Raw genomic sequence first — 25,833 nt, 5'->3', positions numbered from 1 at the left:
ATGAAATCCATCGCAGAGTGATTGACAGGCCATGAGCGTTTGGGGGTGGTGACGGGGTTGTGGTTGCAGAAACGCAGGTGTACCTGTCCGTTTGAATGCCTTTGCATGTGCGTGCATAAATTAGCCACTGCGATTGCCTACGCAGCTTGAGTACTCACTGTGTGCGAGGAGACTTGCAATTTCTGCATATGGTCAGATCTGCTGTAATTGTGCGTGAGGGGCCAATGTTCTCTGAAGTTACCGATGTATACGCAGGACAGCGAGGTAATGTGAGAAGGCAGCAGTGGGCGTCTCTATGCTGGCTGAGCGGTGGCAGACATTAGCATATTTTTGCAGATTCATTGTGTGCGATCACGCAGCTGCGATCCGTGCTGAATCAGGCCCATAGTTCATGAACTACTGAAGCTTAATATTCAGGATAAGGAATCACCAGCCAAGGGTTACCCATGGATCCAGTAAAGATTCATAGTGTATTAGACTGGTCTCCAACCAAGAACTTGAAATCTATCCATAAGGTTTTGTGTTTTCTTATTACTCTTAATAATTAAGAATGTATCTTCATTAATAGAACCCATGGCTGCTTTGACTAAAATGTGGTTGTGAGAAGTACAGATGTGTCCACATTCATCTAGCCTCTTTGCACGTTAAACAGTCCTTCGTCTCGGTAGCGTAGAGCGTCTTTTCGTGCAACTTCTTCCCTTAAAATGCATCTTTAGAGATATATTAAGATGCAAAATGCTACGTTACAGTGTCACAGCTGCTGACACTGTAACGTAGCATTTTTCATGCAGATACATCCGCAGTCACACACAGAATATACCTGTAGGCATGCCGCATATCATATATCATATAATATAGTTTCCTTTGCACATGTATGGCGGCAGGGCAGCTGACAGGGGGTGGAGCCTGAGGGAGGTATCTCAATTGGCATCATGATCCGGCACACTGTGTGTAGGTGCCAGAGCTGGGAGCGTGAAGGGCTGCTAACTGACAGCTGAGCCTGTCATGTCAACCATAGAGCGAGGTGGGCATCCCGATTCCCTGACACACTGTGGCCCTGATTCAGAGCCGGATGCTCTGACAGAGCGCTCGCTCTGAATCAGGGCCGTCCTTCCTGATTTTAGAGCGGCCTCCTGGCCGCTCGCATAGCTGTGGGTGACCACCCACAGCTATAGCGAGCGGCCAAAAAGATGGTCGCGATAGTCAAGATCTTCGCGACCATCAGGCTTGCGACGAGACCCTTGTGGTAGGGTCTCGTCTGCCGCAAGCCCTGGAGTACTTTTGGCTCTATCAGAGCCAAAAGTACTCCCACTGACATCACTTGTGATGTCAGTGGGGCCGGCCCTAGACGGTAGGCGTTCCCATGGGAACGCCTCCGTCTGGCCAGCCACGCCCCCGGCACGCCCACCAAAGGGGGCATGCTGTCACTCACCATCGACAGCACGCCCCCTTTGTAGCGAGACCCATAGCGAAGGCTTGCCCGTCGCTATCCCGTCGTTGCCGGGGTCCGTCGTGCGCATGCGCACTGGGCCAACATAGACCCCTGTATGTGTGTCTCACACATACTATGTGCCGGGATGCTGATGGTCCACCTTGCCCTATAGCTGACATGACAGGCTCAGCTGTCAGTCAGCAGCCCTGCACCACTCCCAGCTCCGGTACCTACACACAGTGTAGCACTGTGTAAGGAAGGGGAGAACCATAGGGCCCACGGCTATAAGCAATGGCGGGAATCTATCTGGTTCTCAGCCAACGATGGTAAAAACCATTCAACATTGATTGGAGACGATCAATGATTTTGAATCATGGATGGCCGATGGCCATTCCTGTGCTACACTGCAGCTGTAATCAATAGCCGTGGGTTGGGCCCCCTGTGAGAGGGGGACCTGTGGCAACATCCACACTGTGCTCCCCCCATCATTAATCCAGCTCTGCTGTTGGTGCTCCTCAAAGCATGCATCCTTTGAACACACTTTGAAGTACACATTACTGAAACCAGTACTAGCCATGAAATATGAATCGAATAATATTGCAACGGGATAACTGTAGAGCAAGTTTGGGAGCTGTTACAATCACACAATTTTGAAATAATAATTTAGAAATCATTTTTCTTTCAAAGTGTTTACAAATAATAGCAGTCGTGTATGATAAAAAGCAGCTAATAGGGCCTAAATATATGTTGAACAGGATCTAAAACCGCTCTCTAAAGCATGAAGTGATTGCATACCTTGTTCTTGTCTCCTACTTTCTCCACTCCTCTCCGGTCATTCTGAACAACATTATAGGAAGTGTAGACTCTTGGGTGGCTCATGTGGTCTGGACGGGTCGATGTTCCATGCAGAACTAGCTTCCAGCTATCAATTGTTCCTTCATTTTGTTTTCTTCCAGACTACATAATAATAATAATAACTTTTTATGTTGATATTTTTGAATAGCAAATCTAAAATCATTGAGTAAGGAAAATGGTGCAAACGTATTGTGCAATAGTTACAAAGCTACACTAAATTGTTTAAACAATAGTAAGAGGTGGAAGTCATAGGCATGATGGGGGGGTGGACATATCAAACCTTCAAGAGAGATAAAGTGTTGCCCATAGCAACCAATAAGCCTCTAATTTACATTTTATATACTGTGCTAGAAACTAATATCTAGAAGCTGACTGGGGAACTTCTCTCTCAAAGGTTTGATACATCTCCCTACAAGAGAAAAAGGAATGAAAGTAGTTAGACAAAAGCTCGGTTTGAAGAAAATTAAAGATTTAGGGGCATATTTATCACAATTCGATTCTCAGATGCGGATTGGCTGTGATAAATTTGCCCAATATCGCAATGCAATATTTGAATACATCACAAGGATGTATCAAAAATCGCATGCACGGACAAAGCTTGCGATAAAGCTCTTCCCTGCAAATCCACTTCACATATTTTTCACTGTATTTTTCGCAGAAAATACAGTATGTGTCCGCAAATGCGCTGCTACCCCCCCGTGACTGAAACCCCCAGCGATTGCCATCCCCCTCGCAATTCCCCTGGAGAACAGCTGACCGAAGCCCCAGAGGACCTCACTGGAGCACCGAGCTCCGGTCCCTGGAATCAGGTGTTTTGTTTTGTTTTTAAACTATTTTTTTTCCCAGTTATTAGCATCTGGTCTATGTAGACCGCACAGCTGATCACAGGGGCCCGGCTATGCTCTGCCTGTCAGAGCAGAGCAGGAGTCGGGGAACCGGGGGGAAAGCCCTGATAACGCCATCAGAAGATGGCATTATTATCAAAGGGCTTTCCCACTAATTTTTTTAAAAAATTTTAAGTAAATCTCAGGCACATCATACTTCCTATTACAAGTATGGGAAATGTGATCTGCATACTAAAAATATATACAAATTAAAGGGCACAGAGTAGTTTTTCATGAAAAGTACTTAATTTTCCTTTAATAAATTAATGTGATACTAAAATAATGTGAAAAGGGTGTTTTTAGTAAAAATAATATTGATAAACAGGCCCCTTAGAGCATAGAGGAAATCTAAAAAGCATGGGAGGGAAAATTATGCACAGTATGAACATTTTAAGAACTGTAGCAAATAAGGAGAAGCATGTGTGCAGTAAAAAAGGAATAAGACAGGAATAAGCATGGAAGTGTTTCCAAGTAGCATTTAATAATAATAACAGGAATGCATTGTGATACGTATATCAGTTATAAGTACTTGGGTCAGATCAACTCTATTCATATCAGTAGGTATATTACACCTAAGGTTGGTAGGAATCAGCGAGTGCATCACTGTAAAGATTAAATTGCAGCAAACATCTGGAAACTTCATATCTCGTGTAGTTTAGCGGCTGACTTATATAGGAGTTATGACCATCTGAGCTCATTATTGTTCCATATACTACTTCTTACCACATCACTGATTTTGACAGTCCATACTCCTGCTGGGTCTTCTCCCCAGGTGTGAACAGACATAAAGGCCCAATTTTTGAAACCATTAGTAGATGTGTCTCTTTCTCTTTCAGTCAAGAGAACGGTTTTGGTTCCTGCGTATAATAATAATAGTAATTATTACTTTTTATTAAGTATAATTATTCGCAAAATATTTTGATTGCTCATGTGTCACATCCAGATTGTAAATGACCAGCAGAATTTCCCCAGTGGGCTGATAAACCAGTCCTCTTTGTATACAAAGTGTCAGACGATGGAAATGTTATACAACAGTAACATAATAAAAAATCCCCTATTATCCTGTCAGTGGAATAGTACTCGTGACAATAGTACTCGAACAATGGATTAATATAGATAAAGATATCAGGTTCGCTCAACTGATTGGAATTCGTGTTAAAAAAAGAGAGGTGGACCCCTCTTTGTTGGGTGCTGCCACAGATTGTGGACCTAGTCCAACAGTTCCCAGAGCGTAGTTTACCCTAATTGAGTTATATTATAATAGAACAAAGAAGAGCAGGATCCAGATAACAATTTAATAACACTATTGAATATCACAATTAAAATACATGATAACTACATGCGGCCCTGTGATTCAATTTAACTGCAAAAATGCATATATTGTATAGTAACCATATATCAACTTAATTAGAGCAGTCATGAATTGATTAGTTATCTTGGTATTGTTAGTACCAGTCCATATGTAGAACTCAATTATATAATTAGTTCATTAATGACTTGGCATGCAAAGAGTATTTTTAATGTAAATTGTAGATCGGTCCAATTAACACAGTCAAGCAATGTATTAGTGGAAGCTGCTAGTAGGTAACAATTAGCTTGTTAGTATTACTTATGGAACTTGTTAACTTTGTTGATGTCCCAGTGAGTAAATCCACATAGAAAACACGTAAATACCCCTTTTACACCAGAGCAAAAACCCGGGTTATTGCAGGGTCAACTCGGGTAGCTCATTAGTGTAAAAGGGGAAAAGGTTGGATTGCCAGGTCGAGTGACCCGGCAATCCAACTCAGGTAACTAGCAGGGTTTAACACGGGAATAACCCTTGAAACCCTGCTGTGTAAACAGCGCGATCCAGGTCACGGTGACCTGGAGCGTGCCGCATGCCTGCCGATTGGCCGGCTTCAGTGATGCTTGGAGATTACGTAATCTCCAAGCATCCACTTCAACGCCAGAAAAGACAAGTTTATGCAGACCCGGCTCCGGTGTGAACGGCGCCGGCTTGGGAAAATCCTGGGTCGGCGCCTGCTAAATTCCGGGTCTGATCCGAATTGGCACATCAGGGTCAGACCCAGAATTTAGGTGTAAAAGCTGTAATAGTTAGACTTACCATGCTATTCTTGTAAACCAGGACATTCATGAATTACACAGGTTCTGTGGCTGGCTGACTTCAGGCCAGCACTTCACCTGGCTTTAGTCAGCCACAGAACCTGTGTGATTCATGAGTGTCCTGGTTTACAGAGATAGTATGATAAGCAAGAATATAATTACACTTGGGTAGTTGTTTGGTCTTGCTTTTAAACACTGCTGTAATCCTCAATTCCCACCTTAGACTATATATATATCGTTTTTAAAAAAGGAATAAGTAAATACAAATGGGCAATGAAACTGAGACTTGGAACACATACACAGGAAGTGTTGTGTGTTCCAATAACCAGAACTAAAAAATAGGCAAGCTTTGTGCTATCTGAGTTAATGAAGTATGGTATTAAGCAGCTGCCCAGATGACAGAGTGCATTGTCAGTACCAGCAGTCATTGACATGACTGGCCTGCTTCTAAACACTCAGCAGGTCACTGAATGCTGATTGCTGGCCTTCCCAATCAGAATCCTCAACAGAACCCAGCTGGGTGCAGCCTCAGGCTAGAGAAGACATAACACCTCCCTCAGGTGTTACCAATAACCTCCTGCGCTGATGACTTATGCAAGGAATCACCTATCAGCCAACCACTAAAAAAGCCTACTAAGTGCATTTCTCCAGTGCCTGAGTATCAATTGTGTCAACATAGTTGCTCCTACTCCAGAACTTTACTTTCCAGTATAGTTTGCTTCCAGTGTTGCTTCAACTCAGGTGTTTGGTCTCCTTGACAGCAGGACATCCATACCCGCATTTTCATCTGCGGTGTTTCCAGGCAGAGTCCCCATACCAGCTAAACACTCTGTTGCTTTCACAGTGGGAACTAACTACACTGGGCCACAACCTAGGTCCTCGTTCAGTAAACTCCATATCCTCTTTGCAGGGATCCCTGGTAAGGTCCAGTGGGGGTCTAGACTGCGCCAGTGTATTTGGTTGTGCCACGTTTACCCGTTTGCATTTATGATCTATGTGCATGTGTGTACTCTGATATACTCACTGTTTGGTTTTGAGCTCCAGGGTTATTGCATCTACTCCGTGTATCTCATTGCACGCTACATGCTGTTTCTACAGTACCAACAAATCTGTGCCTCTTATTGCACGGTACGCATTGTTCCCACAGTGCCAATACACCTGTGCCTCCCATTGCATGCTATGTGTACAACTCTGTGTACCTAACTGCACGCTATGCACTTTACTAACACTGCTCCGGCTACCTTATTGCACATTACACATTGTACAAAGTGTCACCAATCTGTACCTTAATGCATGCTACGCAGAGTACAAATAGTACCAATCTCCGTGTACCTTTTTGCATCCTATGCACTGTACAAACAGTGCCAACGTATATGTGTACTGTATTGCAAGTTACCAAACTACCTCCTTTCAGAGTATCGCAGCTATAACCCACCCAATGTAATCCCAAGACTTCGCAGACATGACTTCTCAGGAATCTGCTGATCGGACAAGGCGGAGAAACGCATCAAGTCACATGTGCAGACGCTGTTTGGCACGTTTTTACATCCAGCCATACAACTTAAGAGATCGGTGCAGCCGTGGACTACGCTTCTGGAGTTGCAACCAAACTGCTTAAGTGGGACGCTGGCTGGCTGTGCGTGGATCAGCTGTGTCTGTGAAGCAGAGTCTGGGTCCAAGCATTCAGCAGTTTATATGGTAGACATCAGTCTATACTGCCTATTGTGAAAGTTGATTACTTATTTGCACATAAGACTGTTCTTCCTCAGTTTTGGGCTCTGTTATCAAGCAGATGGGAGGTAGAGAACTTGTGTATTTATTTCTAGTACTGCGCTGCCCTCCTGTGGTGCTGCATAATATGACCTACAGCAGCTGGGAGGTGTTAAAAAGCCATACCAGACATCCAAGTGTTATTTTATGTTTTTGCAGTGTGCATTTAACCACTGGGACATCACCAAATTTATACTAACAAGCTAATTTTTAACTATTTCTAATTTAACTTCTACTAATACATTGTTGCACTCTGTGAGAAAAGGAACTATCTACAATTTGCATTAAGAATAATTTTTGCAAGCCAAGTCATTTAATGATTAATTACAGAATTGATTTCTATATGAACTAATGCTAACAACACTGAGATAACTAAACAATTACTGCTCTAATTAAGTCGATATATGGTTGCTATATACGTATTTCTTTGCATTATAATTGAATCACCGGCCGTGTGTAGTTATAATGTATTTTAATTATGATTTTCAATTGCGTTATTAATTTGTCATCTGGATCCAGCACTTTTGTGTTTGATTTATTGTTATCTTGTGGTGAGGGTTCCAGTATCCAACTGATTGAAGCAGCAGTTTCCAAATAAATATATATCTATTCCAACAGTAATTATACCTACTATGATCAGTGCCTAGTTTTTCTCTCTTTTTTAGACATACTGTATATTGTATGAGAACAAAGAGAAAAAGGGAAAGTACTCTCTTTTTGTGGGGCACTCTACCTTTAAAACTTAGCTTAATAATTTGCTACTAGAAACCACAATATCACAATGATTATTCCAAAGACATCTGTACACAAAACATAGAACAAATAGCAACAAATAATCTGGGCCAATATTAGGTCCAGTGATAAAAAATGACTTGAAATGGGGAGATCAATGTACAGTATATCCAATCTCTAAATTATAGTGAGTAAGATACAATAATTATGACACTATGGTCAAACAAATGACGAAAGTAATATACATAGAAGATTTATATTATTAGTGAATGAATACCCTTCACTTATAGTATCGGTGACCACCTGATCAATGTCCTGTTTATTCAGGACTGTACACCAATTTTATATCCAAACTAATTTTTTGTATATTCAAAATCATCACATGGAAAAATAAATAAATATATATAGTGGTGTATCTTAAAGTAACATATGAGCAGCAATACCGTGACAGTAACAAAGATAAGGTTGTTTATACTCTACCTCAATTGTCACAGGTATCCTCCTAATGATTACTTATAAATTAGTGAGGTAAGTACTGTATCAATTCTGTTAAATCATATGCATATTTTGGATAAACTTCCATTAGTATCCAACATTGCAGAGTAAATAATATGTAAATATGGTAATCACTATTAGTGTCTTTATCAAGAATAATAAGTAAAAAGAATAGTCAAAGAAAGAGTCTCTCCTTTTGGGAGAAAAGGCTGCTGCAGGGTGTTTACACTTGCATAGGACACAGGACCTCATTCAGACCCGGTCGCAAGCGCTGAGCGCTCGCAACCGGGTCAATGTCAAGGCCCGAGAGAAACTGTCTCGCTCCGGAGCTCACTACAAAAGGGCCGGCTGTCAATGTTGATCGACAGCTCGGGCCGTTTTGTAGGCAGGGCGGGGGGGTGGCTACACAAACGGAGGCGTTCCCAAGCGAACGCCTGCCGTTTTGTGGGCGGCCGCACTGACATCAGCAGTGATGTCAGTGGGGAGCTTCCTGCTCTATCAGAGCAGGTAGCTCCCTGGGGCTTGTGGTTGCCGAGACCCAACCTTAGGGTCTCGTCGCAAGCCCCGATGGTCGCGATGGTCTTGACCATCGCGACCATCAACCTGGTCGGTCGCTAAGCTGTGGGTGGTAACCCACAGCTTAGCTAGCGACCAGGAGGCCGCACTAAAAAAAAAGAAGTGTCCGCCCTCATTCAGAGAGAGCGATCGCTTCTTGCGACCGCCTCTGAATGAGGGCCACAGTGTGAGCGGATCCCTCCCTATACATGGGGATAGAAATTATAGGACACAGGCATCCTCTGTTGGACAGGATACTCAGAGGGCATATCTGATGAAAAAATTCAGTGCAGATCCGCTCTCCTGCGTCCCGTGCAATGAGAGTGCCTATAGCAGAGGTATATGAATGATAGGTTCATATATATAGAAATACTGTAGGTGATGAAATATATGTTTGAAAGGGATAGTGGACCTCATTCATGGTCGTACGCCACCGATTTTCGCTAAACTGCGCATGCGTAAAGTTCGCAATGCGCATGCGCAAACTAGCTGCTATGATCAGAAATTTCTCTCTCCTTGAACACAGCCAGGTCGGTAGTTTGAGTGACAGAATGAGGCATTTGTGGGTGGTAACAGTGCAAGGTGCTTGAAAACGGGGGAGTGGAGATCCGAACGCAGGCGTGCCTAGTTATGCGAACGGCGTTTTATGGGAGTGCATAATTAACAAAGTAGCGTCATGGCACATATGACATGGGTGGTTTGTACACTGACCTGATCGTAGTGCTTAAGAGAGGGTATGGTCAACCTTAAGCTCTATGACCAGTTCCGATGGTTACCGATGGTCTCGATTAATCCTTATATGGCCTCCCCTTGGTCGGCCAGCTAACGATCCGATCTTAAGGACGCAACTTACGAGTGCATCATTTGCATATCCGGCCCCTTTTCCCTTACGACTCTGAATGAGGTCCAGTGTGTGTGTGCAAGACACAGTGGACTATAGGTGAGTGGTTCTGGGGATTCCCTATTCAACAGAATAAGTGCAGAGAGGAGGGACATCCGTGCAGAGGGCTATCCCCATTATGCCCTGATGTGAAAACAGTGCAGGGACAGAGACAGGGTGCGCTCTACACTATGTTCCCAGAAAAAGATACCTGTAGTGTGGAGGTCACTGCTCGTGGTGGTCAGCCAGTGGAGTGCTAGTGCACAGAGGTGTCCCCCGAGGTGCCCAGTCGCGGATTTCGCCGGGAGGCTTTCTCAATGAGTGTCCATGTTGTCTAAATACTTTAATCTACTAGCTATGTTCGGCTTAGTCCACTTAAAGCACCTTTCAAAATGCATTTGGGACACTGTTGCTGTAACTCACAGCATTCAATCAGAGCACTGCTTCCATTTTGTATACTATACTACAAAATACCAACTAAAATCTTATTGGCTGCCACCAGTTACAACAATTTTTTTTGGGGGGGGCACATATAACCGTGAACTAGGGGTCTATGTACTAATAATCACGGACCAGCTGCGATTTTTCATATATCTATCTTTAAAGGTACATTTTAATTTTTAGTGAAAATATCCCTGCTATGTACAAAGGGGAACTCGCAGGGACAGCGGTTGTGGTAACCGTTATCCATGCAAGTTATTTCCCGGGCAAATCAGAACAGAAGTGAAAAACTTCTCTGGGGGAAGCTGACACTGCGCATACGCACAGTGTCAGCTTCCAGAGCCGACCAGGGGGCAGCGGAGGAAAGATTGAAGGATCTCTCTCCTGCACCTGGAGCCTCCATAGGCTTACAGCAGCTTACACCATCTGAAGATGGTGTAGACTACCAGGGCTAATCTACGAAAAGCTTTGCATTTTGGAGTTTAGTACATAGGGGTCAGATCATAGTCCCTATTGATAACAATGGCAATTGCGATCTGCAGTGCTAATTAGCACTTTGCCGGAGATTTCTGTGAAATCTCCTGCATTATGCTTTTCGTACATAGGTACACTACATAAAATTATGCAGAAACTGCACTTTCTTCCTTAGGGGCCTATTCATCAACCGATAAATGGCCCGGTAACCATGCAGAAACAGACCCTTGATAATCAGCAAACTTCAAAAACTAAAAGTTTTCAGATTTTGCTTCTGAGAGCAAGCGCCATCTTCAGACGGCTCTTGTTCTCGGATCCCCGCTCCTTCCTATGGGAAAAAGTTCCGGGGATGCGAAGAGGGATCCAAGCGTATCCCTCCGCTGCCTCCTCATTACCTCCCGGGCGGGGAGCTTGGGTCACGCATGCATAGTCGGGACGACTATGCATGCGTATATATAGTCGGGACGACGGGGAGGAGGTAAGTAACGCAGCTACTTCTGTAGCTGCGATACTAACCAAAAGGAAAGCTGCTTTTCGGAGCACCGGAGCAATGATGAATTGCTCCAGTGTAATCTGTCCCCCGCTGCGATTTGGATACTTAAGTATCCCTCGCAGCGAGTTCAATACTTCATCATCAGAGGCCATACAGCCTTCGATGATGAATAGGCCCCTTAGTCTTTAAAAACGTAATATACTGTCTTTTACAATATGTGCTACAACGCCTAAGTGTCAATCCCAAAGTCTTTTAATCATGTACCTGATGGTGAAGTTAATGTAATGTGAAGATCTCCACGACGAGTATACTCTATAGTAACTTCCAGTTGCAAGTGTTCCAGAGACTTTATAAAATTATCTTGGCCTTCACATGCCTTCGTGGGAATTTCAATTGTGATTTCATCTTCTGATCTTAAATGTCTGTAAAAACAAAGACAGAAAGATTGGTGATATGATCTTTTCTGTAATTTATTCCACAGCAAATCCTAATCGCACCATTAAGGACAATGGGAAAACTGTTAGCCCACAATGTATGAACAAGTTTTTTATGTTCATACAGTAATAGATGAACCTTTTAATAAATAGTGACTTCACAAGGATACTTCTGTAAAGATAAATACAAATTACATACTATGGGGTAAATTTACTAAAGTAAGAGTTTTTAGAAGTGAGTTTTAAAAGTGATGTTGCCCATAGCAACCAATCAGATCCTACTTAACATTTAACTAGCACCTTCTAGAAGATAAGAGCTAGAATCTGATTGGTTGCTATAGGCAACATCACTTTTAAAACTCACTTCTAAAAACTCTCACTTTAGTAAATTTACCCTCTATATATCAACTAAAAAATGTAATATATTTTTAAATCTGTAACTCGATTTAAATAGAATATCATGACCTAAATAAACAGGTGATGTCTAATATTATTAGACTATTATTCCCATTAGTGATTTATAGTATTACAATATTGTTCTCTTGAATAATGGTGTACTGAATATATTTTTTCAATATAGTTAAAATATTATGAAAATTAAAATAAAATTACAATTATTACCATGTAACATATTGAAGCAATTATATATATATATATATATACAATATATATATACAATATATATATATATATAACATATTAAGTCTTCTGGAGAGTAAATAAGTTTTATTGTGATATAATTATAATCTTCTTGAACAATGTTTCGTTTCAGCAGCACTTGCTTATTACATTCCCTCAGAGACAGTTATTTTTAGTTTGGTAGACTAATAATATGTTACAAACTTCCATGGTGTTTAATGTAATGAATGACATGGAATTATGAAGTATTGACACAAATATAATTTATCCAGTTATGTTTGCTTGCGTCATGAGACTATACATCTATTTTTATATCACAGCATCTCTTTGTACAGTTATTTCAAGCTTTTAAATGCACAGAGAAGAAATTATGAATGATGCTAACTTAACTTGACTACCGAGTCACGTCACGGCATGGCATGACTAGAAAGGCTGTTTAACGCGCTAGGAAGTAAGATGTATATGAAAACATCTGTAAGTGCACTTTAAAGCAATTTTTCCAAAATCATAGGTGCAAATTGTTGACTATGATAATCCAAACTTACTTGCAGAAACGTACAATGTTGTTTATTTTACCTGGGTGAGAAATTGCTGTCTTTAACAATACACTCTTTCTTCTCAGGGACTCCTTTCCAAGTTTTAGGGTCAGCTAAATCCACAAGTGCCTTAGCGTTGAGCAGCCCAAATCCAAACCGACTGTTTACCATGAGTCCTGCTCCATTTTTTTTCCATCCAGGATTATTGGCCAGCGGGTCATACTCACTTGTCCAGATCACCAAGTGTTGCATATCCCTCCATGTGAGATTAGGACTAAAAAGACAGAAAATCACAATTACATTTTCAGACCTATGTACATTTTTGTTTTGAATTGTTGACTTAAAAAGTTCTCAGAGTACATATTTAATATAAACAATTACCAACATTTAACTAGACTATGCACAATGACACTTCATTTGCATAGTCTTATGAGTCTTTATAATTGTACATCAGAGTAGAACTTTTGGGGGTGATGCAGCATTGGACGGAATTGCAAAGCTTCATGCAGGCAGCTTTGCAATTCCATCCTTGCAAATATGCAAATGCAGCAGGAGGCGTATGACACCACTTGCTGCATTTGCAATCCCAGCACTGCGACCGAGTTCGCAGGCTGTGATCACCATCGTGACCATTGGTGGTCGCGATGGTGGATGGTGCCGGGCCACCGGGAAGCTGGGTAAGCTTCAGTTTACTCATGCTGGCCAGCTTGCGAAGCCAGGAAACTGCATCTGTCGACGCAATCCCTGGCCTTGCCACTCCCGGAAAAAGGGGACGGGCATGCCCCCGTTTCCAGGAACGCCAGATGCCCCCATCCCCGCCCCTTAAATTCCTCTGCCTGACAATCACAGACATTGAAGGGGCTGCGTGCTATTACACAAGACCCATTCTACACACTCGCAGAATGGGTCCTGCGCACACACAGGTTCCCGATAATTGCATGCAATGCTGAATCATCCCCGTTGTCTGGTTCTAAGTTGTGATATTGGAAAATCTGTTCCATTTTCAAGAAATCCATTCTGAAATTATTAATTACTGGTCCAAGCAAATAAGTTGTGTAAATGAAAATGTTAAAGAAATTTGTTCATATACATTTAAAAAACAACTTTTTTAAGCACAATTTAAATGAAGTAGTTATCTGGCAAAAACACTGACATTTTTAGAAACCTGAACCATATCTATTGTACATCATAGACTTTTGGTGTATCTAGCAAAAGAAAAACTGGCAAGCAATAGTTCACAGGTGATCCTTACTTTTGTTCTAGAGCGAGAGCAAAGATCCCAGCAGCCAATGGAGCTGAAGCGGAGGTCCCCGTATGTGTTTCGGTGCAATCATTATGTAGGTCAGCACTTATCTAGATATTGATCAATATGAAAAAGTACATAAATCACTGACAATTTGTCTTTAATACAATTAATTACACATTTAACTTCAGCTTATTGGGTAGGGGTCAGCCATCTTGGACTACTCAGACCTCAGACATGATCCTAAAGTCAATGAGATCCGACTGGAGGTCCCACAATACATCTTTACTCATTTTCATGGCTACAGCACTCATATATACATTGATATTACTTTATCTCAGTTTTGATTCTGAGAGACTACTAAAGCATACACCTCAGTCCATTCCTCTCCTTGTTGCCAATAATATCTGTCCCTAAGATGCTCCATTATCTACATTAACTGCACCTAGGAACAGCATCATTTTGTCATTGGGAGGGGATTCCAACGTTGTCATTCCCCATAACACTAATAATGTATGTATATAAATATGACACAAATACTACAAATAGAAAATATAGGGCCTGATTCCGAGCTGCAGACGAGGCGGCCACAAATCTGGATATTCACGGAAGGCAGATTTAAGGAGAAATTAAATCAGCCGCAGTACTTTTCAATTAGCCTAGAAGTCGGCACTTATTGGGGGCGTGGCCTAATCATGGGAGGCGATTCTTAGAAGAAAAAAAGCAAAATATATTTGCCGTGGTGCTGATGAGGGGGGCGCGGTGAGCCCCTTAGTCTGGGGCAAAGCAGCGTGTGCTGGATTGCTGACAGCTGGTTATCGGGCATTTCTGACAGCTGCCAATCGGGCATCTATTTACAGGAGCACAGCAGGCTCCGAAAAAAAATCCCTGATAACTATCTGTTTTCGGGCAGGCGCCAGCTTTAACACATAGGATCCTTGAAATTATCATGGATCCTATATATATTCGCCCGAAAAATTGACTGTTTTCGGGGAGATACACATAGGATCCGTGATAAGTAAAAAAAAGAATAGAACTAGATCTAATTGTATTGCACGAAGGTAATTCAAGCGTTAAAATCCAGTTTTATTTCCCTGAAAAATGATCGGGTCTAATTGAATTCCCACCTTAGCATCACATGCAGACTGCTTCATGCTTCACTGTTTTTGCTTCCTCAGCTGTAACTGTCATCATTAGCACTGGCACTTACACTTACCCCATGCTGGGTGCAAGAGATCCACCTGAAACAGACATCCCTTTTCTGTATGGAACCCTCTAAATAGCACGGTAGCCTGGCTACACATGGCACTCCAAAATAATAGTTCTTGCATCTGCCGGTTGATGCTCAGAAACACTATAGCACGCGCTATTTGTTGCTGATAACTTCTAGGTGTGTCCGCTTTATTACTTGCGTGTGACTCAGGCACCTAATGCAAACTCTATGGGCGGTATTCAATTGTTTTATCCTACCTGATATCCCATCTAAAGTGACGGGAGATCGCTGGGCGATATTCAATTGATTCAGATTATAGCACCTATTATTTCCTGTAGACCGATGGCGCCTCGCTCATGCTTGCATCTTAAATCCATTCCGGAACTATCTGCTTTCTTCTCCCCGTCCCTCCATGAACACCAGAATTTTCTCTCTATGACACAGGATGCCTTCAGCATCCCGGCGGCTGGGATGCCGACTCTTACATTACGCTTACATTACCGGCTCCGGAATACCGACACCGGCCATAATCCCGGCACAAACATCCCGACTGCCGGGATACCGAAGGGAAGTAGCGGGGTTGGGGGGAGGGTTAGGTTTAGGTGTTAGGGTTAGACATTAGGAGGAGGGTTAGGGTTAGGCACTAAGAACGGAGGGTTAGGTTTAGGGTGCGGGGAGGGGGAGGTTAGGCTCAGGCACTAGGGGGGGGTTTAGAGTTAAGCACCAAAGAGGGAGGGTTAGGGTAGGGAGAGGGTCAGCATGGTGGCGTCACAAGGGCGGTGCAGGCCGCACACGGGTGTCACCCGCCGAGCAGTGACACCAAGCTGTAGTACAGCACTTGGCTCCTGACACTGTGAGGGAGCCGCCACTGCACACAACGCAGTCCGCACCTCCTGCACCCTCCCCCTCAGTAAGAAGCAAGGGACCACGGGGGTTTGGGACGCGAGGTCACATCCCCTGCCCACGAGGCCAAGCCCCCTTTCCGGCGGCACACACAACATCCCTCCCCGCACCAGGTGACACCGCAGGGAGGGACGCCACTGGGTTAGCATACGGTATGTTAACGCTGTCAGGATCCCGGCGTTGGGATTCTGACCGACAGGATCCCGACTGTCGCTATTTCATACCGATCCCCTTTGACAAATTATTCTCCCACTATCATTCAATGGTTTTATTTTGTTTTGTTTTTTTTTTCATTTTACTGTTTGTGAAACTTTCCTAATTATTTGCAACCTCCTTGTTCATTGGGTAAACTTTTATCCTTTGACAAAAAAAATAAAAATATAAAAAAATATATCCCCCAAAAATAAGAAAAATTTTAATTTTATTTTCACAAGGTTGAATCTCGTATCTGCTTTTTAGCCTAGAGAGTCATATACAGTAGATAAATAACAACCTTTGAATCTTATCAATATGAAGCTCTTTTCCTTATAAATAACCCATAGTTTGGCTCATACACTCTCCACTTACTATTCTCTGGTCGGTGTAATCCCCACTGCTGTATGCTGTGGCCAGTGTGGAGGAGCATTTCTCAGCATACCAGGGAGACCGTCCTTGCTGGGAGGCGCTGCTGATAGAGATGGTGTAAATACTATCCGTGTACCCATCACAGTCACAGTTATCACCTTGGCGCCCACCATTACCAGAGGCCCAGACGTAGAGGGAACCTTTTCCATTTCGTCCCTTTGAATATAAGTATTACATCATTAATGGCTTATTTACGACTGCTTCATTAAATAATTATATTGGTTTTAAACTACAGTACCTACCACAATCTATTTAGGCAAATTTCTGACCCCCACACGGGGGGAGGAATCATTTGCCTCAGCCTATACATTTGCAAGGAGCCAGTGACATAGTGACACACTTAAGCACCAACTGACCAATATTAATCAGGAATTGACTTATATTCACGAGGTAGCATTTCCTAGTGTATTTAGAGGCTACATTCTTGTGAATGTTAATTCAGTCCACCTAATGGCTGCCTCTCCTGTGTGTGTATATACACTTTAAAGTTGTACTTATTTTGTGTATATATATATATATATATATATTATATATATATATATATATATATACACACTGTATATTAATTAATGGTAAGATTTTGGGCTAAATGTAATAGGGTGCTGGTTGTGTAAAATACAGGGGACCCTACATCTTCTTTCCCCCGTATCTTCACAACCAGGACTGACTCACGCAGCCTGGTGCTGGTTGGGCTTTTGGGGGGAAGCCCACATAAAATGTAAGAAAAAATGTAATACTTTCATTGTCTTTTTACACAGAGAAGCCTGCACGGATCTCGCTGATCTGTGTAGGCTTCTGCAAAACTCGAAACTTGTAATGAAACTCGCATTACATGTTACGAATTTTCCCCGAGAAAAACTCGCAGTAGGTGTGAGTTTGATCTCGTAAAAGAACTTGTACCCTATTACATGTAGTACATTGTGTTCTGTCTAATTTATATAACATGGATGGGGTACATCTACAGCAGGGATGGGGAACCTCCGGCCCGCAAGACCATTTTATCAGGCCCGGCCAGCTGTGGCTCTCTTCCCTCTCTTTGTTTTTTTTTCGGGCAGCGCTGAGCCCTGAGCACTGGCTGCTGTAGATATTTTGGAGGAGACTAGACTTAACTGGAGTCGTGCAATACTGGCCTGGGCGAGTCTTTTAATTTTCCTGTGGGGCTGGGCTCTATATAGCAGACAAGTTGATAATTTTGTATGGCCCGCGAATGATTTTATAAACATCCAAATGGCTCTCGGCAGAAAAAAGGTTCCCCACCCCTGATCTACAGAATGCTTTGAAGTGCTAAATGTGCTACTATACCATGTTTGTTCTGGAATGCATAGTGGTGGTAGGGAAGGACTGCTCTGAGTTAAACCACAGAATTACCAAATTAATGTATCAACTGTATCTGCACAACAGCTGCTGTAAGCATCATAAGGATATGATAATAATTACATGGAAAATAGATGATTGCTTCCAAATTCCAAAAATTACAATCACTTTAAAAATATGCTTCAAAATACATAACTTGGCATTATCCTGCTTAGTCATGTGACCATGCAGCTGCTGTTCTTTACATATCTGTGTACCCAACGGACAACTGCTGTGGGGTTCATGATGTCAGCAGACACTACTTTACTCAGATTTGAAATGCTGTTTGTGCTATTTGTGCCTTATTCCTTGTAGATTGTCTGTCTGTCCTATGAATTCCTCCAGCATACCACAATGGACTAGCAAAAGAGACATACATCCTATATGATAATAGTAATGCAGACATCACAGGGGCCTTATCATCAAATGATAAATGGCCCGGTAACCATGCGGAAACGCTAGTTTCCGCATATTTAAATTACTGGGACATTCATCATCAGGGGTCTGATAGGACCACCTAATATTCAGCAAACTCCTGAGTTTGCTGCCGAGAACAAGCGTCATCTTCAGGCGGTGCTTGCTCTCGTAGCCCTCTACCATCACCTCAGTCTGTATGTTTTTCATGCTTTTGGAATAAAGCTTTTTGGAATGGAATGTGAGTACCGGTCTTTCACTTTACCCTTGGGTAAGAGGTGAGTGTGTATATATTATGTTGTTGTAGACACTTCTAGATCAAAAATAAATGATTCAATACATCTATTAGGGAACTGGATTGTTGTATATTTTTGTTCTGTATAATTTGCCAGCAAATAAAGTTACTTGTCTTTAACAAGTCATGGAATCGGTGGCAAAAGTTTTGCACCTTGCACCCACATCTACACATGTGACATCATTTACAAGGTTTTTAGTGGACAGAGGTCACATGGGAGGTTGCTCACTTTGGTGTTTTTCACAGAGGACATCAAATTAAATGCCAGTTGCTGTTTTTTATTGACTAAGCAAATATTATTTACATTGTTTCTGCTTTTGTGTGAATATATACTAATATTTTGAAAATGTAGAAAAACCTTTTGGGGATCAGAGAGAATAGCGACTTATTTACATATTTACCAAGTGTACCTGGTTTTCAAGGGATGCTACTACCTTGCTTTAAGCATTATCTTCTTGCTAAGCCCTGACTTTATGAGGGAGCTTGCCTAATTAAGCTTACTACCTAATATCACGGCTGCATAGCTGTGACATCATATGACACTAGCCTCAACAAGGATTATAGGTCCTTGCTATCAGGGCCGCCATCAGGGGGGGACTGCGGGGACTCCAGTCCCGGGCCCGCAGAGAGAGGGCCCGGGTAGCGGAAGTGTGAAGTTGTGAAATGCAGTGATGGGCGGTACCGCATATCACTGCTGGAATACATCGGAGGCAGCCAAAGAAGTAAAGTGACTTGGTGGTATTTAATACATGGAGCCGTCCGCAAGCCAATCACAGCAGCTCGCGGAACGGCAGTCAGCCAATCAGCAGCAGCCGCTGCTGATTGGCTGCAGTTCCGCGAGCCAATCACAGCTCGTGGAACAGCAGCCAGCCAATCAGCAGCGGCCGCTGCTGATTGGCTGGCTGCCGTTCTGCGAGCTGTGATTGGCTTGCGACCGACTCCATGTATTAAATGCCACCGAGACTCTTCTCCTCTTCTCTGGCAGCTGCCGGTGCATTCCACCAGTGACACGCGGTACCGCACATCACTCTGCGCTGAGGGAGCTCCCAGAGTCACGGAGATGGCCGAGTGTCCAGGCAAGTTTGGGCTCTGTTGTAGGGAGGGAGTGCCTAATTTCTGTATTATATACAGTATATATATATATATATATATATATATACACACACAGTATATATAGTGTGTGTGTGTATATATATATATATATATATATATACATATATATATATATATATATATACACAGTATATATACTGTGTGTGTGTGTATATATATATATATATATATATATATACACTGTATATACACTGTGTATATACAGTGTATATATATATATATATATATATATATATATATATAAAATCATACACCTACATGTGGGTAAGTGCTGTTATATTACTTGCTGTGCTGACACTTACATTTGCATGCTTTTAATTTAATATAGGTAAGCACCAGAGGCTTTTGCTTGTTGTATGTATGTTATGTATATGTATATATATATATATATATATATATATATACACACACAAAACATCTTGTGCTTAGATATGTTAAATTAAAAACATGCAAATAAAAATGTCAGCACAGCAAGTAATATAACAGAACTTACAAATGATTAATCTGTGCCCCCAATAGGTCCAGCCCTCCCTGTCTCTCACCCCCAAAGTAGCTCCACCCACATCTCCACCCACTTCTGCCCCATACCCCGGGGTGAGGGGGGCCCTGCCTAATTTGTCAGTACCGGGCCCCACCATTTCTGATGGCAGCCCTGCTTGCTATGGGTTGTGACTGGGAATCTATAGTATGTGATCCAGGTCAGTTTTTTGGATAGTCTTAGTTTATACCATAGAAATCTCACAATAGGAGTGATTACTTTTGTAAACTTTAGACTACAAAGGTGGCTTTTATGGAATGAGCAAACTTCATGTTAATTTCATGGAACTTCATGTTAATTTTATGGAATGAGCAAACTTCATGTTAATTTCATGGAACTTCATGTTAATTTTATGGAATGAGCAAACTTCATGTTAATTGGATACCCCAGTAAGTTGTGGTGCACTGGTGATATGCAGCCGGTGTTATTAAATATCCCTTTGTGTATTGTACTGACAGGCATTGTAACATCAGAATACTTAACACTGCCTTTCCTATAAGAGTAGTACAAAAAAAATCAAGCTTATTAATTGAAGTGCAATAAAGAAATAACCCAGCTGTATAAGTGTTTCTTCAATGTTCACTCCTGAAACATATTGCCCTGGAACTTCTTGTAGCAGTGTTACAGAAAGGTCTTTGGGCCGTATTCAATTAGGAGCAAAAAATCCGAGGCCGGACTTTTTGCCATCATCGGAGGTTTTGCACTCGAAAAGTTTTCGCGCGCGTCCCCGCTAATCCCCCTATTCAATTCCAAATCGGCGAAAACGGGACCCGGTGAAAACGAAATCGTCGAAAAGTCCTGTAATTTTTGGGGAAATCAGCCTGACACCTCAAAAGATGCTCTGACATTAGGGGTTCACTATGGGTACCCCAGAATAGTCCTGCAAAAACTATTTGGGGTCTTTGAATGGTCTCAATAGGCACTATTTAGCGTCTTTGGGACAGTGGTGAAGAATAGCATTTACCAATTTTTTGGGGGGAAAACAAGTAGTCCCATCAAATTTGGCTTACATGAAAATGGGTGCAAGCATATTTTAAAATTGCTAATGTCAAGCATTAAAAAGCGCCAAAAACGCACCTTCAGTAGACACCTGCAATCCAAAAAACACCTCCCCCATACTTGTAGATCCCCCCAAAGGCTACTTCACTAGTTTTTTAATTTGTACCCCCACTTTGAACTTTTTCGCCCACTTTTTCAGAGTGCTTTTTTGGGGTGTCCTTTGTGGGGGGTTTTAGCGTTTTTTGACGCAGTTAGCGTCAAGGGGGGTGTAAGAAGGGTTCAGGGTGGTTGCCGCAAGTTTGCACCCCAAAACCCCAATTCTGCACTTTTTTCCGCCAGGTATTCATTGGCAAATCTTTTCCGCTGGTTACAAGGCGCAAACTTTTCGCACCAACGAAAGGTCGGACAAATTGAATGCGGGGTTAATTGGAATCGTCGAAAATTACGTCATCGGGGAAAAAATGTTGCCAAAAATGGCTTTTCGCTGCCTAATTGAATACGGCCCTTTGTGTCATCTTTTTTCATCCTCTTCCACTTATGATTTATGTCCTCTTTTTCTTAATAATCTCTACTAAAGCCGGGTACACACTAGACGACATTTTACACAAATTTGCCAATAACGACCATTCATTACAACAAATTCTTTAAGTTGTCCAGACAAAGTTTGTGTACAGTGAACCATCAAAAATCAAAAGTTTCATTACTGTATTCGGAATATTTGGATATGGGAGACTCAACCTGTATATATTATATATACATATATATATATATATATATATATTATACACATACATATGCAGAACCCCCCCCCTTACAAATCCTGCATTTGCCCCTGAACCCCCCTCCAGATTTAAGACCTGGACTGTGGGTGCCTTGCAGAACGAGTTTGGGAACCCTGCTATGTACCTTAGAATTTTAACCCTGACTTTATCAGTTTTACTGCTTAAAGTCAGCAATTGATTGCAGCAATCGTGCAATTTGCAATCGATTGTGTATAAAAATCTTTACCTTTTTCAATCGATTGTGGCATCTCTGCAATCTGCAATCGATTGAAAATGGGAAAGATTTTTATACACAATTGATTGCAAATTGCACGATTGCTGCAATCAATTGCTGATGTATGGGGGCCTTTACTCAAACAGCTTACACATTTTATCATTATAAGTAAAACTCTGGGCCTGATTCAGACCTGTGCGCTCGCAACCGGGTCAATGGTGGGCCAGTACGCATGCGCACGACGGTGCCGGTTCCGTCGTGCGCATGCGCGAGACCCGGATAGCTACGGGCAATCCGTCGCTCCGGGTCTCGCAACAAAGGGGGCATGCTGTCGATGTTGAGTGGCAGCACGGCCCCTTTGGTGGACGGGCCGGGGGAGTGCCTGCCCAAACGGAGGCGTTCCCATGTGAACGCCTCCGTTTGGGGGCGGCCCCACTGACATCACGAGCAAAGTCAGTGGGAGAGATTTCGGCTCTGTTAGAGCCGAAATCTCTCTGGGACTTGCAACAAGACTCTACCACAAGGGTCTCGTCGCAAGCCCTATGGTCGCGATGGTCTTGACCATCGCGACAATCTTCCTGGCCGCTTGCTATAGCTGTGGGTGGTCACCCACAGCTATGCGAGTGGCCAGGAGGCCGTTCGAAAAAAAAAAATAGCCCGGCCCTGATTCAGAGCGAGCGGCTCTAAATCAGGCCCTCTGTGTCCTACATACGGTTCCTGCTACTTTGCATTAATTTACCATTAGTTCAGGCATTTATAGAAAAGAATAATAAAAAATAAGAATAAAAAAAATATATGTTTATTTTACATTGGCAATCCTATTTTAATAACCTCTATTAATGGATGCCTGCTAATATTTTATGATTGTTTTTGCGGTCTCTCACCTGTTTGATGCCATACTCAAAGGCCTTTTGGGCCAGTCTCCCAGGGCCTTCTACAGTTTTACCATCATCGTTTGGTCCCCAGCTAGCACTGTAAATATCCACGTGCTGTGGATTAAATCCAATAGAACTTGCTTCAATGGCATCAGTGACAACACCATCCAGCATCCGAATACCTAAATGAAAGAACATAAATCATATGTACAGAAATTATTCATCTATGAACATTATAATTCAATATTCTAATTTTTCATATTTCAAGCGATTATTTAAATAACTCCTAGCCACAGTAATTTAAATAACCCATAGCCACAGTAGGGCTTTCAATAAACATCTGAAAAGTTTGCAGTTCCCAGATCAATATTTACCACTTTTATAATCAGCATAGAAATGTGCAAACGATGCACTGAATGTACTGAGGTAAATGGATACTTACTGAAGATTTTATAAAGTGTCATTTTGCCTCATATGCGTATTTCTACCCCGCTTGTTTGTAAATGACTATATTGTGTGTAACTGCTATGCTGTCAATTAATTTTTTCATCATTCCAAACAATGATTCACTCAACAGCAATATTGTGTATCGACGTAGATCTACATCACATCCAGTTGTAGCTTAGTAACAAACAGTAGGATTAATTGGTAGGACTTTGTCAGCTCACTGGACATGTATCAGTAGATACTACTTACAGGCTAAATATGCAGCAGGCAGATAAAGCAGAGGGTTTACAGTCACAAGGGGTATAGATTAGTCAGCAGACATACTGTAGTGATGGTAGATGAAGCCTGGGAGTAAATTTACCATTGACCATTTCGGGTGATTTATTGATTTTTTTTCCTGCTTGCAAATTTACTAAAGGCAAAGTCAGGTGAGTTAGAGAGAGAATTCTCTCATCTCACTCGTAAAACTCGGATGAGATAGCAAACTCGAATTAAATCACCATAGGGCCAAATCGGAAGTAATTTCACCTAAAACATACATCTCTCAAATTTACCAAGAATCGAGATGGCAAAGACGGGGGAGATAGGAGCAAACTCTCTGTCAAATTCACTTTTCAAACTCTCAACCCCCGAGCTGCGAGATGGTCAGAAACATACCCAAATCATTGTGATTTGTGTATGCTTATTTCTGTAGGGTGACCTCAAATAACCTTGTGGTTACAGCAGTAGATACAATGTCGCGGTTCCCAGCATAGACTTCAATGGAGAATTCTCCCCATAGAAGTCTATGGGGAGACACGGTGACCGCACACAGCCAATTAGCAAGCTGCTCCGACGGAGATGCCCGCTGATTGGCTGACGGCTCCTTCAATGATGGGGCCCACGTGTGCCCCGGTCATTCGCGCGGAGTAAAGCTATGTGGAAACACATAGCTTTGCTCGGTTTGGCTTGGAATCGGGTACTCGTACTTGAGTGGGTGATTGTAGCTCCCACTACATACGGCAAGTACAGCTTGGATAGCATGGCAAAAGTTTTTAGAGGCCAACCCAGATAATACCAGCAGACTATTAGACCACAACTGGGTGAGCTACATTTCAGGGATTTCTAGGGCATCCATAGTTGGTGACATAGCAGTTTTTTTTTTCTCCTGAAGTTAAAAGGCAGTCACTAGGTGGTTTCTTGTCTCAAATGCTCTGAAAGGCTGGGGCAGACGCCAACCTGGAAAAGGTGATGTACAAAGGCCTATTGACTCATACATGATGTCCAATTTGATGGGGACAACCAGTAGTATCATTATCAGCCCTTTAGATGGATTCAGTATGATTTATCGCTGGCCGCATGTCCGGTAGTTCTAATCCCGACGGCGGCAGCCCGACAGAGGAGGAAATCCCGATCGTCCTTAGGGTAAGTATAACTAACCCAATTCCCCCCCCCCCAACCCTAACCCTCCCTTAGTGGTGCCTAACCCTAACCTCTCCCCCCAGTGCCTAACCCTAACCCCCCTCTAAGTGCCTATACCTAACCCCCCCTTCCCCGCAGCCTAAACTTAAGTACCCCGGGGGGTTGTCTAACCCTAAGCCCCCCTTCCCCTATCCTAAACCTAACCTCCCGGGGGGTGCCTAACCCTAAATCCCCCCCCGGGAGCCACTAACCTAATACCCTCCCCCCCGCGGCTGTCTGCGTCCGGTTTATTTTCGATCGGTAAGCTGGGTGTCGGGCTCCTGGCGTAGGTCTAATGACAGGCGTCGGGATATCGACGCCTGTAATTAGTGCCTTGCCAAGATTAGACAGTCGGGAAGCTGGCGGTCGGGATTACATCCGTCGGCTTCCCGATTGCTTCCCCTTTAGATGTGGCCTTTTTCCAGGTGGCTTTTTCCTTTACTTATTTTGGGGCCTTTTGGATAGGGAAGCTGGTGGCTGCTTTAGAACATCAATTGACACAGGTAATATGTGCACTAATGTACTGATCAGTGAGTCTGGTTTTATGCAAAATTCACCGGTCGAAAACTGATCAGAAGGGCAGGGTTTAGTGTATTTCACTTTCATAATAAAGATATCTGTCCACTCCAATTGGCAACTCATTATGTATTGCTA

At 42.6% G+C, this 25,833-nt stretch overlaps 1 protein-coding gene across 1 annotated transcript in view; it reads right to left on the bottom strand.

Moving 5' to 3' along the window:
* Nucleotides 1–25,833, bottom strand: part of PCSK1 (proprotein convertase subtilisin/kexin type 1) — an 81,430-nt gene that overhangs the window by 9,803 nt on the left and 45,794 nt on the right. Inside the window, exons 7-13 of the mRNA XM_088444671.1 lie at nt 23,302–23,474; nt 16,653–16,865; nt 13,979–14,079; nt 12,767–13,000; nt 11,382–11,539; nt 3,895–4,028; nt 2,228–2,389 (exon numbers count right to left, since the gene is read on the bottom strand). Of these exons, the coding sequence (XP_088300797.1) occupies nt 2,228–2,389; nt 3,895–4,028; nt 11,382–11,539; nt 12,767–13,000; nt 13,979–14,079; nt 16,653–16,865; nt 23,302–23,474 (1,175 nt within the window). The remainder of the gene's footprint in view (nt 1–2,227; nt 2,390–3,894; nt 4,029–11,381; nt 11,540–12,766; nt 13,001–13,978; nt 14,080–16,652; nt 16,866–23,301; nt 23,475–25,833) is intronic.

This window comes from Taudactylus pleione, unplaced genomic scaffold (assembly GCF_031769625.1).
Source record: "Taudactylus pleione unplaced genomic scaffold, aTauple2 ptg000370l, whole genome shotgun sequence".
Taxonomy (NCBI): Eukaryota; Metazoa; Chordata; class Amphibia; order Anura; family Myobatrachidae; genus Taudactylus; species Taudactylus pleione.
The sequence above is the reverse complement of the archived record's forward strand: the minus strand, read 5'-3'. Positions and strand labels throughout refer to the sequence as shown.